This window comes from Haplochromis burtoni, unplaced genomic scaffold (assembly GCF_018398535.1).
Source record: "Haplochromis burtoni strain Fernald_Lab_line unplaced genomic scaffold, NCSU_Asbu1 Contig_512, whole genome shotgun sequence".
NCBI lineage: Eukaryota > Metazoa > Chordata > Actinopteri > Cichliformes > Cichlidae > Haplochromis > Haplochromis burtoni.
In genome coordinates this window covers 6,135-22,033 of record NW_024582873.1, presented here as the reverse complement: position 1 = coordinate 22,033, position 15,899 = coordinate 6,135, and the positions used below count along the sequence as shown (strand labels likewise).

The 15,899-nt window shown below is 39.2% G+C and overlaps 1 protein-coding gene across 5 annotated transcripts in view; it reads left to right on the top strand.

Moving 5' to 3' along the window:
• ndufaf6 (NADH:ubiquinone oxidoreductase complex assembly factor 6) overlaps positions 1-15,885 on the top strand; it is a 37,004-nt gene extending 21,119 nt beyond the window's left edge. For 3 of the 5 annotated variants that reach the window (XM_042214056.1, XM_042214057.1, XM_042214058.1), the window contains exons 7-9: positions 2,692-2,793; positions 7,148-7,204; positions 12,451-15,882. In XM_042214056.1, coding sequence (XP_042069990.1) covers positions 2,692-2,793; positions 7,148-7,204; positions 12,451-12,579 — 288 coding nt within the window. In that variant the 3' untranslated portion in view covers positions 12,580-15,882. Of the gene's footprint in view, positions 1-2,691; positions 2,794-7,147; positions 7,205-12,450 lie in introns of all 5 variants that reach the window. The other 2 variants (XM_042214055.1, XM_042214054.1) reach the window with 2 other exon arrangements.
• Positions 15,886-15,899: the final 14 nt, after the last annotated feature.

Below are 15,899 nucleotides of genomic sequence, written 5' to 3'. Positions count from 1 at the left end.
ACTGTTGAGAATCACAATGTTAAAAAAAAAAAAAAAAAAAATCCATGAATCCACATGGTAGGATTTGTAAAGAATTTATTCGTAAATCAGGGTGGAAAATAAGTATTTGGTCAATAACAAAAATACAACTCAATACTTTGTAACATAACCTTTGTTGGCAATAACAGAGGTCAAACGTTTACTATAGGTCTTTACCAGGTTTGCACACACAGTAGCTGGTATTTTGGCCCATTCCTCCATGCAGATCTTCTCGAGAGCAGTGATGTTTTGGGGCTGTCGCCGAGCAACACGGACTTTCAACTCCCGCCACAGATTTTCTATGGGGTTGAGGTCTGGAGACTGGCTAGGCCACTCCAGGACTTTCAAATGCTTCTTACGGAGCCACTCCTTTGTTGCCCGGGCGGTGTGTTTTGGATCATTGTCATGTTGGAAGACCCAGCCTCGTTTCATCTTCAAAGTTCTCACTGATGGAAGAGGTTTTGGCTCAAAATCTCACGATACATGGCCCCATTCATTCTGTCCTTAACACGGATCAGTCGTCCTGTCCCCTTGGCAGAAAAACAGCCCCATAGCATGATGTTTCCACCCCCATGCTTCACAGTAGGTATGGTGTTCTTGGGATGCAACTCAGTATTCTTCTTCCTCCAAACACGACGAGTTGAGTTTATACCAAAAAGTTCTACTTTGGTTTCATCTGACCACATGACATTCTCCCAATCCTCTGCTGTATCATCCATGTGCTCTCTGGCAAACTTCAGACGGGCCTGGACATGCACTGGCTTCAGCAGCGGAACACGTCTGGCACTGCGGGATTTGATTCCCTGCCGTTGTAGTGTGTTACTGATGGTGACCTTTGTTACTTTGGTCCCAGCTCTCTGCAGGTCATTCACCAGGTCCCCCCGTGTGGTTCTGGGATCTTTGCTCACCGTTCTCATGATCATTTTGACCCCACGGGATGAGATCTTGCGTGGAGCCCCAGATCGAGGGAGATTATCAGTGGTCTTGTATGTCTTCCATTTTCTGATGATTGCTCCCACAGTTGATTTTTTCACACCAAGCTGCTTGCCTATTGTAGATTCACTCTTCCCAGTCTGGTGCAGGTCTACAATACTTTTCCTGGTGTCCTTCGAAAGCTCTTTGGTCTTGGCCATGGCGGCGTTTGGAGTCTGACTGTTTGAGGCTGTGGACAGGTGTCTTTTATACAGATGATGAGTTCAAACAGGTGCCATTCATACAGGTAACGAGTGGGGGACAGAAAAGCTTCTTACAGAAGACGTTACAGGTCTGTGAGAGCCAGAGATTTTCCATGTTTGAGGTGACTCAAATACTTATTTTCCACCCTGATTTACGAATAAATTCTTTACAAATCCTACCATGTGAGATTCATGGATTTTTTTTTCACATTCTGTCTCTCACAGTTGAAGTGTACCTCTGGTGCAAATTACTGACCTCTGTCATCATTTTAAGTGGGGGAACTTGCACAATCGGTGGCTGACTAAATACTTTTTTGCCCCACTGTATACACTTTATTATTATTTCTACCAGTGACCTGTGTTGTTTTTGGTTTTTTTGTTGTTTTTTTTTAAAAGGGGTGTGGGTGGGGTGTTCAACTGCATTTTGTGTGATGTTAGTTACTGCACTAAACACCAATAACTGAAGTGTTTACCACTTTTAAATAGATTGCAAAGGATTTGATGCTTACATTATGTTAATTAAAAAAATGTATATTGTCATTGAATTGTAAATAATTCATTTGAATTAAATACAATTGCTTTAACTTCCAGGGTAAAAATAATCGCACCCCCTCTGTGAGCAAGCGCTTGGTAAATGGCGGGAATGACGAATCCCCTTTTAACAGGAAGAGACCTCTGTCAGGCGCAGCTGGTTCTCAACAAAAAACTATTATATCGTGCAAAAATTTTCCACAGTAATAACATGGTGCTAACACGGAAATTGCCATGGTTTTTAACAGGGTAACTACTTATTTATACGAAAATGTCATTTAATACCGTTTTCTTGCTGCTTAAGGCTCCAATATAAGAATATCAAGGAGCAACAAAATGCTTCCTGTATAACATCCACAGAACCTCTGCTCTTAAAGACAGCTATGGTCATTAAATGGCCTGCACTCAGTATCCTGTCCATGTTTGCATGTGACCATAGACTATATATAAAAAGATGGTCACGCATGGGTTTTGGACTCTTTGAAACTTTGAAATGATGAGGCGCTAATGTTGCACACTGTTGGTGCTGTATGGGAGCCGACTACGCACTGAGGCAAGGCACCTGGAACCAAACATAAAATTAACATCCTTTGCAGTTCAGCAGAAGTCTAGGGGCTACTAGAGGCAAAGCAGAGCACTTTTATATATTGACAAGTTAAAAAACAACAACAACCTGTAATGTAAACACTGCTGCAGTGTGTGTATTTATTTATTTTTTAGTATTCAGGTGTGGGGGTGGTATGCCCCCATAGCACAATGTCACATTTCATTGCCAGAGCTCCAGGAGCCAACTCGGTGCTTTTAAACCTTTTTCAGCATATTAAAGAGAAGACTCGGCTCGTGTGGGAAGTGGAGCTAAAATGTATACAGCTGAACTGCAGAGATAGTTTTTGTTGTTAAATTGAAAGGACAGCTGTGAACTGAATGCACAAACATCACCGTTTTTTGTTGTTGTGTGTCTCTCCAGCACGGAGCTTCTCAGGAGGATTTCATTCGGGGCAGCCGGGAGCAGAACATTCGGGATGTTGTGTATGACATCGCCAGTCAGGCTCACGTGCACCTGCAACATGTATGTACTTCACCTACACAATAAGGTCTACATTGCATGCACATGCACATGGCATATTACTGTATAGATGTTTCACATGGCAAAAACATGTTCTTTTTAGTGCTACTTTTATATGTGATTCACTAGTTTATGAAACTTGGCTTCTGGGATTTACATATGCATCGACATGTACTCAGTTGGTGCAGGCTTTTGTCCAAAGTAAGGGACAACAGATCAAAGAAAAGCTTTGAGAATAATTAACTCAACACTCAGCACGATATCCCATTTGAAACAAGTGCAACAAGCCTGCAAGTGTATGAAACAACATAAAGTGCATAGCAAATGACCTTTTTTCATTTTCTCCTGAGAGGTAAGGTAGGAGAGCAAGAGAGCACATTAGATGAGTAAGCACCCTTGTGTGGTTTTTGAAGTTTGAGTGGGAGTTTGAGGGCTAGTTGTTGCTCGTTTGAGAATATGGTACCATAGGGGAAGCCTGAACAACAGAATTTGAATATTTCTCATCATCCAGCCACTCTGTGACTGCCTTGCTTTTGCTTAAAGCTCATTGGCACTTATTGTTAATTTCAGGAACAGTTCACGAAAATAAACAAAAACAGGAGGCCTAATTTCCTCCTGTTTTTTCCTCCTCTTTAGATACATAGGCCTAAAAAGAGGTCAGTGACCCCCTCGGAATCTCTGGTGACTAGAAAAATGTGTATTTCCTGACGGGTTGATAGGTAGTTGCTGCAGGTGAAATCAGTCACAAAGAGGGCTTTAAACCAAAAACAACCTCGTGAATGCTTTGATTGCTAGTAGGTTGCTGATAGTTTGCATGAAAGACACCAACTTGTCTGCAAACATTTTCCAACTATGGAGAAAGCAGTAGTGAAACCCGAGTAAGTTCGAAGCAGTCGGGAAATGGAGACTATCTCCTTTCAAAATAAAAGTTGCGCTTTTTAATACATAACTATTGCGGTAGTAAAGGCAACACAGTTTCAGTACCAGTTAGCAAGTAGTTGGCAGTTGTTTGCATGCAAGATGCTAAGGGAAGATGCTAACTTGCACACGAGTTAGCATCTTCCCTGCAGAATACAGGCAACTACAGCAATGTGATCGGCATATATCAGTTTGCGACCAATTTCATATAGTAACTGGAACCATGAGTGTATATTTTATATACATTCATGTATATAAAATTACACTTTTTTCCCTAGCAACCCATTGAATGTCGGTGGGTCTGTAACCGTGTGTGACTGGGGCTTAAAACAGCTGACCACAGTAGCTTTTAGAAATATTCTAATATTCCGCAGTTACAAAGTGTATTTTAAGTTGCATACTAAAAACATTTGGATCTTTCACAAACAAATTCCACACAACATATGCACGGTTATGTCGGCCCTTTGAACTCCAAACTGTGTTTAACTTCAAACAAAAACAACATAAAATTTGTTGGTCTTTACCTCTGCTATTGTGTTGCTCTTCCTCTAATTTGTCAGTGTTGTCCAGTATGTTGCCCTAATGAGTACTGAATATTTTCAGGTGACAAATCGACATCGAAGTACAGTTCAATTGAGTTACAGTTAAAAAGAGAGATGGATATTTTTTTCATATGTTCAGTCAGCACTGCACATGAATATGTATGCTGGATTGCATTCTTATAAACTACATGTTTGTGTTCACCCAGTGCAAATGTAAGCTTACTTTGGATAATAGTGGTGCTCAGGGGAAATAATCAGGCTTTGTAAACCTGTTAGTGGGAGACACTCGTCTTTCAGTGCGGTATTTCTACAGTATAGAACATAACCAGGCTGATCTGTTAACACACTCAGGATTTCCACAAAGGCCTTGAATTCAGCAGCAGCATCACATCGAGGCTGGCCAAGCTCACAACATATATTTTTGCATAATGCCTCTGCAGCACCTGTTGACTCGTTTCAGAGACGAGATGAAGTAAAATTCTCCTCCGCATTACTGTGTTTTATAACACTCTTGAACACCTCTTAATGCACTCAAAACAGCATGAACAAAAAGCTGTGCTATAATGTAAATGAACACCAGTGACACATAATGCTTTGACATGCTGTGATGTGCGTCTTGCACATTGAAAATGCCCTGGAAATGTCTTCAGTTTGAGTATTGTCTAACTAATGTAGCTCTAATTAGTTGGGAGCTAATTAGTTGGGAGATTTATTAACCTCCACTTACATGCCTCATTGATTTTTGTACTTTAGGAGGCTTTTTCATTAAGTGGCTTCCCAAGCATTCATCAGCAGTTACTTGTTTTAATTTGAGCCTTTTTTATACCAGTTAGGAGTGTCGCCAACAGTTAAAGGACGTGTGATATTAAAGTGTAAACAATAAAATGTAAATTATTTCTCTGCCATGAATAGATGTAATGTTATTTATTTTCCTATTGTGGCTATAGCCATTAAAGAGCCAGTTTACACAAATTATGCAAGTAATGACCTCTTTGTGTGTGTGGTATGTTTACATATGTTTGTGGGGATCAAGTGCCCCCATTTTGAAGGCATTTTTAAGAGTCAAAATGTGGTTTTAGTGTCAGGACTACAATAAGTTAGGATTACGCGTTCATTTTTGATGGTAAGCGGCTAGGGAAAGCATTATGTCAATAAGATACCCCCACAAAAATATGAGTGTGTGTGTGTGTGTGTGTGTGTGTGTGTGTGGGTTTTTTTGGGGGGTTTTTTTGTTTGTTTTTTTGTTTTTTTTGTGTGTGTTTTTTTTATAATTAAAATAAATGCATATTTAAAATGATTAAAACTGGAAATTTTAATTCAGACAAAATGTTACATTTAATTATCATAAAGTCAGTTTTTCTAAATGACTTCTAATGTTTGTTTGTTTTTTGTTTTTTGTTTTTTTTTAATTCACAGTGTGCTTAAAGTCACATTTGTCTTTTCTACAGACTCCTTTCTAGGTTTAAAAGAAGTGGTACTCTTCCTAGACTGTTGGTCATTGAAACAAGATTAATCCGTCCTTGATGTGTTTCTTTTCAAGACTGACTTCTCAATGGGTCTTAGTTCTTATTTGCAGTACTTGTGTAGCAACACCAGTGATAGGAACACTTACTGTGAGCCAGATGAACAACTACATTGTTTTTTGGTTTTAAAATCTCTTTAATGACACTTTAAATTAAATATAAGACCAAACTTGAATCAAAAATTAATTCATTAAAAGGATAAAAAAAACAAACTATTCTCTTTACAAGTCAATATTTTTATATAATCTCAAAATTAACATTTAGGAATAATTTAAAAAAATGTTTGGGTTTAAACATGCTGTGCATTTGTTATGGTGTTCTGTATTTTCATATTACTATTTCTTTGAGTTACAAGTAAGTTGGCTAGTAAGGTCTCACACTTCATCACCGTATTCTAAGCCTTGCTGGATCTAAGTGTCAGGTACTTTCCTGTATTAAGATGTTTTTAAGCTTGACCTGCAGCTTTTAAGTTAGCCAGTGTTGCTTATCTGCTTATTGTTACTGTTAAGAATCAACTGCATGAAAATTGGGTAGCCCAAGATGGAGCAATAAGTCTAACCAAACTACTTACAAATTGATTTGAAATTCAGGGAGATTTGATTAAGTGTGGAAAAAGTATTCAGCCTCCCTAAACGCCCAGTAGGAGTCATGCTGCTCTGCAAGAACATTGATGACACGTCAAAGCATAAGATAGAACTAGTCGCCATCGCTTTTGACTTCCACTTGTCCCGATCAAATTTTTAAAAGATACACTGCATACCATCGATATGGTGTCTGAGCTGACAAGCCACCCTCCCAAGAAACCATGAAAAACAAATTACCACCAAAATAATGCATACATGTTTCATCTTTGCTCATTGTAAGAGTCTCTACTGTCATTCTTGGTTACTGTGTAGTATACCACAAACTTCATTCATCTAAATCGAATATGTCGGATTTATTTTTGAGAATTAAAGAGAAGCCAATAACCAGGGCGAAAATCGCAGAAGTCTAGCTCATAAAAAAGTGTTTTGATTGACGTCTCAGTGCAGCAAGTGTAGTTTATGAGCTGCCAGTGTGTCAATATGTTCACTTGCTCCTTTGTATAACAAGAGAAGCACAAAAATGTGTAAGTTGTGTCCATGAGAGAACAAAAAAAAGACCTGAGTTCTTCACTGTAACCAGTCCGTCCCACAGCTTCAGGTATGTGCTGTGTGACGGCAGACAAACATGAGATGTAACCGTTTCCTGTTGTTTCTGTGTGGGTGAACGGTCTTTAGAAAAGCAACCCTAAAAGGCCGGTGTGGGCGCGTTTTAAAATATTTGGTGTGGGTGAGTGTAGATAATTTTTTTTTCTTTCCATTTAATTTCTGTTTATTGTGCTCTCTCCTTCAGGCACAATCCTTTAGCCACAATGTTCCAGCAGCTGCCACTCCAGCCTTCCTCCCCACTGTAAGTCAAATAATGTGGTCATGGTTTTATTCTTTGACAATTTGATGCTGACATTCCTCTGTATGCCTTCTGAACTGCTTCGTATAAAATCGCTCTATATTTATTTTGGAGAAAAATTCATCTGAATGTCAAATATGCCAAAAAAAATGTCTTAAAGTGACTCAGAGCTTTAATTAACCTGCCATGAAAAGCTTTTAAGAACTGAGCCCATCAATTTATTCTAGTGGATTCCTCTTTTTGTTCAGACTACCAGAAAAACAGACTTCCACTGAGGCCAAGGCAAAGCGATTTTTCAGGCTTCTGTTGCACCCAAACATATTATCCTCATCACTTCTTATCAAGAGTTAAATTGACTTTTCAAACATTCCTTTAGGCTTGAAAATTACGGCTCTATATCTGTAAGATTTATTTGGGGGGGCTAAAATAAGATAATGAAATTGGAAATCCACATCACCTCTCTTATCCAGAATATTAACAGCAGTGTTCAGTGCAGTTCAGTCAGTGCACCTCCAACACCTCCAGCACCATGACCTCAATTATGGACATAAAGTTGTATTTAGTTGAGCTTCTGCATTGGATTACATTATATTTCCCAGTTGATTTCCCACTTTTCTGTCTTTAGGACAGATCACATATGGAGGTTTAAAAATGTTTAGAAGTCTTGCTTATTAACTAAAAATGAATGCAAGTCATTGTTTGTAAGAAGCAATCGCAGTTTAAGCCTTTTGACAAACGAGGATCCGCAGAGAGGCGATAGATCACAGAACTGATTATTCTGTGCAGCCATGATGTAAGTTGCGAGAATTTATTTATTTATTTTTAAAAAAGCGTGATGGCGTTCTGCTTAAAGACGAAAACATTTAAAATTAGGGCACAAAGATATGTCTCTCTTTAGTTTTCCAGCTGTTGCATGCGATATCTCTGGAAGCTCAACTTTTAATTTGGGAAAAGCCTAAACTTTTTAAAATTTGCATATTTTTAAGATCTGTTAACTTTTATGTAACGCTACATTAGAAATCGTGGCGATTAAGAAAACATATTATTCAGTGGGAGAAGAAACCACATAAACGGTAAACCCACTGTGCCAATGAGCTGCCGTGCCCAAAGATGAGTTTGAGAAAGCTTGATTTTAACTGTGACTGCACAGTTAAACCAGATCTGCAGGTACAACATTATGACTACTGACAGGTGAAGTGAATGACACTGATCATCTCTTTCAAGTGAACATTTTGTCCTGAACGTTGATGTGTTAGAAGCAGGAATATATGGGTAAGTGTAAGGATTTGAGCAAATTTGGCAAGGGCCAAATTGTGCTGGCTAGACGGCTGGGTCAGAGTATCTCGAAAACTGTTGCTCTTGTGGGGTCTTCCCAGTGTGCATATCAGTATCTTCCAAAACTGGTCCCAGGAAGAAGGAGTGGTGAACCAGTGACAGTCCCATTGATGAGGGAGGGAACCAAAGCAGGTCTGATCCAATAGACGAGCTACAGTAGCTCAAATTACATAAATAGTAAATGTTAGCTCTGATAGAAAGGTGTCAGAGTACATATTGCATCGCAGTGTTATTGCGTGTTGAGCTGCATAGCTGCAGACCAGTCAGGGTGCCCATGCTGACCCCCCATCCTTCACTGAAAGCACCAACCCTTTCATAGAAACTGTATTCCCTGATGGCTTTGGCCTCTGTCAGCAGGATAATGCATCCAGCACAACTATGAGTTTCAGGTGTTAGGACTTGGTCTCCTAGATCCCCAAATCTCAATCCAATCGAGCATCTCTGGGATATAATGGACAAACAAATGCCAGATACCACAGCACACCTTCAGGGGTGAAGAGGAGTCCATGCCTCACCGGGTCAGGGCTATGTTTTGGCAGCAGAAGGGGAACTAACATAGTATTAAGCAGGTGGTTCTAATGTTATGCCTGATCATTGTATACCATATACAAGAAAGAGTGAAAACAACCCTTCAGATTGGCTGTCATTTGGGGAAAACAACAAATGGGGGTTACATCTGGCCACTGGGCCTGGTAGTGAGCAATCATTGCTTATGGCCAAAAAACTCAGTTTAGGTCATTTTAGCTGAATGTCCTTTCTCAAGATGCCTCAGGATGTTACTCATCATTTGCAGTTTGAGCGAGGAGGAAAATTGATGGCACACAATGTTAAAAACAAAAACATGAGCATGCTCATCGTTGCACTGCTGACCTTATTTGTTGCCTCTGGACTTGGGCACTGGACTCTTCATCAAAACACTATTTGGACAGTGACTTGTAGCTACACAGGCAGCTCTTATCTCCAGCAGTGATCTTCAGCATGAAAGCTGGGTCAGTTTGACACAGAAGTTGATAGATAAAATTTGAGGTCAATGTTTGAATCACAGATTCGGCGTGATTCAAATATTCCAATGATTCAAGTCCCGCAAGGTTTTAATCACAGATGGTAGTTTAGAAATTCACTTTTAGAACAGACAAGTATGCAACAAAGTGTTTTCCTCATGACGCAGATAGACGTTGTAGTCAAAGTTGAGTGTCCACAAGAAAGACTGTGATTAAGCTGCCTGCCTTTTTGTTTTTGTTGTTTTTTTTTTTTAAAGTGTTATGTGTTTATGTGTGGAGTCCTGTGCTGTGTGTGTTTTCAAAGAGGTGAAGAAGGGTTTTGATCCTTGTTATTTGTAGTCTCTCTCCAAAAAAATGAATAGCTTGAAAAAGTTCATTTTAATTTAAAAAGTAAACTGTCAAATTCTATATTTATGACATGTAAAGTGAAAACTTCAAGCCTTTTTGTTAGAACTATTTAAACAGTGCGAATACACACAACCACAATCACAGGGATGACACTGACCTGACAGTTGTCCAGATGACAATCATCAGCATCTTTCACAACGAGGGTAAGTCACAGAAAGTTCTGGAAAGGCTGGCTTCTCAAGTGCTGTATGAAAGCAAGGTAATGGAAAATCGACTGGAAAGTAAAACTTTGTCAGAAACACAGGGAAGGGTGCACAAGCAACATGGATCACTTCATCCTTGAGAGGATTGTCAAGAAAAGTCAATACCAGCTTTACAAGAAATGGACTGAGGCTGGTGTCGGTGCATCAAGGGCCACCATGCTTCAGGAAAGAAGCCACAACTGTCACATTGCTATTATCGGCCCACTCCTGAATGAGAGAAGACAGATGTGTCATACCTGGGCTAAGGAGAAGAACTACTGGACTCGTGCTCAATGGTCCAAAGTAGCCATCTACCAGGAGATTCTAGACCACTTCATGCTTTCATCTGCTGAAAAGCTTTATGAGGATGCAAAGTCCTTTTCCAGCAGAAAAGTCAAAAATACTACCAAAGGGTTTGCTAAGCATGCGATTACTGTGCTTCAGTGTTCCAGCCAACTCTCCTGACATCAATCCAATAGAACATTTAAGGAAGATGAGAAACGGCTGAAACTGATATCATCAAGTCAAGCTGGGCTTCAGTAACAGATCAATAATAACTTAAGTTGATCACCTCCATGACTCATCACTGCAGTAATTTGTGATAAAGGAGCCTCAACCAATTTTTTTTTAAAAGCTTGAGGTGTTTCACTTTTTGTGTTGTGGATATAGAAGATGTAAAAGTTGACCTTTTTCACATAAATTATTTAAAAAAAAAAAAAAAAAATTTCACAGTCGAGTTAGTTGAGATGCACTAGTACTCTAGCGTACTGAATTTAAAGTAATACGTGTTTGGTACCATGAGAATGAAGCACAATATGATTAATCAAAGCAATCTGCTTTATTGTCCTCCAAATATGTTAGACTGTTGCCTACAAAAAACTAACAACTTATGGAATCAACACCTGTTTTTAATTATTGATGTCATTATGTTGCTGCTACCTGTGTAAAATCTGAACAATACATCATCAAATATCTGCCAACTCAGGATGTATCTTGTGTTTTCAGCGTAGATGTATTCAGATGAAAATGTAAAGATCTTGCACTAAGTGCTGTGTAAGCAAACTGCAGCTCATCTCTTTGGAGATGAAATGGCATCATTATATGACTAAAGCTGAATAAAAAAAAATAAAAAAAAAAGTTTCTAAAATTTTATTAACAGCATTACTAAAGTGTGAGTACCTGGAAATTTTTGCTCTACAACACTGAAGTGATGTAATTCACTGAAGGGTTAGTCAATACTTCCCAGTAGCTAAAAATGCAGCACTGCTTTTATCTCACAAGTGGTTCCTAAAAGGAATACGCCGTTTTAAGCTGACTATTTATACCTGCACGCAGAAGCTGTTTTCTGATTGTAAAACAATGATTTCAGATGATAATGATGCTGATGTACTGACCTGCATCTACTACAGCACAAAGCTGAAAAGCTCTCCAACTCTGCAGTTTGCAGCAAAAATCACTCTGCACTCCTGAGTGTAGATTATGATGTTCACGCTGCGGTGGACTTGTATTATTTGTCCATATGCATGTGCTTGATACTTTTCCAGCTCAGTGTTCTTGCCCGCACAAGAAAGCCGGCACAGACACTCACGTTTCTCACCGCGCCGACGATTTGATTTAAATGAACGGCAGGCTCGGATGAGTCATGTGAAACAGCAGGGTAAAAACAGAGTAGTCCTAGTGAAGCCTGAGGGACATGAAACGCACAAACCGCCGCTTAGGTTCTTTTATATTAACACATGAGTAGTTTATTTAAACCTTACAGTTGAGAGGGTACCTTTTTAGAGCTGAGGACAAATGCCATAGCAATATCAATGCAAAGTTCTTTATGACCTTGATCACTCAGATTTCTAAGAGAGCTAAAATGCTCTTATCTGATGTAGTCATGCAGATGGTTTTCAAATCATTTGGTGACATTTTGTTTGTTTTCCTACTTTAGTCAAGCTGCAATTTTGTCCTCTATACCCAAATATAAAACCATAAAAATAGCATTTTTAAGACTCAGTAGTGTACATCTGTGGCCATAGTCAATTTTTGGCTAGTTTCAGGTTTCTGACTCACCTCCATTTTGCTCAGTGACTCACAGGATATGGAGGGGCAAAAAAAAAAGACATGGCCTGTGGTGTATGTGTTTACTTATTTCTACTGCAATTGCAGTTAAAAACTTGTTCAAGTACCCTAACCAACAACTAAACCATGTTATGAAGGTCTGAGTCATATCCATATGAACAATACCTGTAGGAGGATGAGTCGGTGTTTACAGTGCAGCTTGTTAGGTCAAACCTGTTGAAGCCGAAACCAAACTCTCCTGTGATGTGTGCTTCAGGTGGTGTTGGAGGACTATCTTCACAGAGTGAGGAGGGTGGATTTTGATGTTTTCCACAAGAGTCTACAGAACAGAAATCCCCTTCTCCCAATCCAGCTGTACATCCGCTCCTGGAAGAAGACTTATTGACTTCATTTCTCTTCTTCCTTCAGACTTTTTAAGGACTGCTGCAGGAAATGAAGTGCAGGGGATTTATCTCACCACTACCACCAAAAAACCACAAACCATACCAGACCAAGTCTGTGGCTCCCACAACAGCTTATATCTTTGAAATATTTGTTTAATCCACAAGTTCACTGGAGGTGTCCTGCCATCCTGATCAGAAAATGCTTGTGTAATGTTTTATTCACAATGTATGAAAACTTTGATCAGATGTCTTCTCGTGGCTTACAGAAAAATCTAATTGCAAATTGGGTCAGTTGTTGTTGTTGTTGTTGTTGTTGTTGTTTTTTCACTCGTCGTTTCTGTAATAAACACAAACTTACAAGTTGAGACCTGTGGGATGTTAGAAGGCACCTCTGCCGAGCTGGACTTGTACGTTGTTTGTATTAACACTCTTCCTACAGTAAAATCTATTTCTATTTTTAGTCACACATAAAAATTTTTTACATCTATGTAGCTTTTTAGTGTTATTTCAAGGTGTCTATTTGATGAATACGACGCTGCTACTGTGCTGTTGTTGTTGACATGTTCACTGAAACATGAAACGCTGAGGTATGACTTCAAGCTTTAGCTTCTGAGATCTGAGAAAATGCTGAGTGATAAAACCGGAGCAGTCAGGTGGGTTGGAAACAAACCTCTAGGTGAGTATTTAATAAAAACACTTTGAAAAAAACTGTCTGCAGGTACTCTCAAACATTAGTGACCAACATCATGCCTCCCCAGGAACACAATACATGTAGCAGACGTGTTAATTCTGTTGTGAGCTGTGCTACCGATATGGTTTCTACTGTATGTGGAATTGACAGGAGCCTGAGGGACAGACCTCGGGACGGTTACATTAAATAAATAAATAAAAAACTGTGGAATATTTTTTTTTGTCCTTGTTTCCCTATGATTCTCTTGTCTCTTCTGCTCTTACAAATGCCGAGTGCTTTCTCATAGGAGCTGGGGTCTTCAACTTGCAGTATAAAGCTTGGGGTAACTGATGAATTGAAGCTATAAGTAATGCCTGCTTGACTACATTAACACGTGGATGTTTCTCAGTAAAAGTCTGCCAGATCAGATCAGACAATGTTCTCAAGAGCTTACATAGGAAACTGGGACTGTTATGGAGGGCCACACCAATAGGCTTATGAAGAGAGCAAAATAATATGAGCAAAATTAAGTTAAGCTTGTTGTTGTGGCCCTCCAGAACAGTCCTAGTTTATTCTTTGACAGTACAGCTGTGGACTCATCATCACATGAATGTCATGGTAATTTGGGGCTTTTAATTTTTTTTTTAACTGTTCTTTTCAGGCAAAATGATTGTACAACATAGTAAAAACAAGATTTGGGTGCACAAGCTTTGGCAGCATAAAATGATCTGTTTGACAGCTCTCACTAGATTCACCAACTTGGGAAGGTCTCTTCGAGCCATTTTTGAACAACTGCAGATTTAGAGTTTATCTGTTCAAACAAGTGCAAGTTTTTCAGATGAGTCACAACTTTGCCAAGGTTTCTGAAGAAAACCCAAACTGTCACCCTCAGATCAGAAATTGGTTAGGATGTTCAGAAAAAACCCAGTAATAGCAAAGGTGAAAGTGGTGGAGTTAACATCATGCGCTGGTGCTGTTTGCTGCCTTGGATGGAATAATGAAGAAGGAAGACTACTTCCAAATTCTTCAACTTCAAATGAAATCAACAGTTATATGGTTGGGACACCCACCAAGACAGTGATCCCAAACACATATCAAAACTATAATTTTGACCCTATGTGGATTAGAGAAAATCAGAAGTAATTCAAATTTGTTGTTTTTATGATTAGACAAGTTTTATAATGATTCCAGTATGGAGAAAGAACACTTCAAAAATCATTAAAAGCCCGAAATTACCATAACATTCATGTCCATGAAGCATGTGAGCATATGAAAACTTTTGACTTCAACTGTATGTTTCTTATTGTCAGTACCTTACCTACAAATACATTCACTCTTCTGCAACTGTGTCAGTTCAGCTTGCTGCAAAGGGACCTTTGACACACTAAACTCTTATACCAGCCTATAGTACATTAGACCCTTTTGTTAGCTCAAAGAGCCGTGTTTTAATGCTGTTGTTTGGCAGCTGTAATGTCAAAGCATCAGAGTTTCATATGGGCAGAGTGAGTATTCTGGTCATAGGTCACTTATAAAATCCCGAGCAGCTGTCAGCCGAACACACATCGGACCACAATTGATGAGATTGTAGCAGAAAAACTCCATTAAGCCGACTTCACACAGACCTTTCACCTTTTGTCATTTTTTTTATTTGATCATTTTTAAGTTAGATGAAAGTTTACTGCCAACAAGTCCTGTTGCTTTTACCGGCAAAAAGAAAGTAGACTGTGAGTCTTCTCACATTATGCTATATGTCACTAACTTAGGTGTCTTTATCCATCATTTGGGTACTGTTGATACTTTGTACCGCTGGTCTGTTCACAGCTTCCCACGTTGTCTCACTGTCTTGAGTACACTACAAACTACAAAAATACAACCTTATAAAGAATACAAGAAAAGCTGGGGAAAACTTTTGCAACTGTAGCAAATTCTGCAAAACTTTTATGCATTATTCTTGGGAGACAGTCTGAATTGTAATCCTGTTATTTTTGTCATTGCCAGTAATTTTGAAAACTTCCCATTTGTTTGATACAAGGGTTTTTAGGCTGCTTTCCTACCTTTAAATGCAGAATTGCTGAGGTAGGAGAGGACAATATGACTCAAAGCTTTCATATAGTTTTGTTCCTGGCTTCAGGAGGCCCATGGAGCCTCTCAAAGAATGGAGCCACATATAAGTACAGAAACTCAAAAGGTAATGAGACTGAAGATGCATACGTAGGAAGCAGGCAGTTCAAACCCGAAACATTTTATCTCTGAACAGCCCTGTGGAGAGCAGTCTGAAGTTTTCTACGGCACAATACAAAGGCGTACTCAGACAGGTTCCTCTGTCTTTGTGTGTTACAGTCACTGTATCAGCAGGTGTCTCACCTAAAATAAATCTAATGTTCTGCAGCTGTTATCAAACCAAACAGCCCCGAAGAGAAAAGAAAGAACTGCAGCACGTCAGCTCAGTTTCACACTGAGGCTGGAAAACATCGAGGAAATTGCAACCAATCAAGTTTCTCTAGACTGAAACAACCCCCACATCATGCCTGTTGTGTCTGTGGGATAGAATACCGCTGGAGCCTTTAAATATAATGAGTTTCAGCAATTTCTTACAGAGCTGACCTGCCTGTTATTCTTGTCGTTCGATAAATGCTGCAATTCTGAGATACG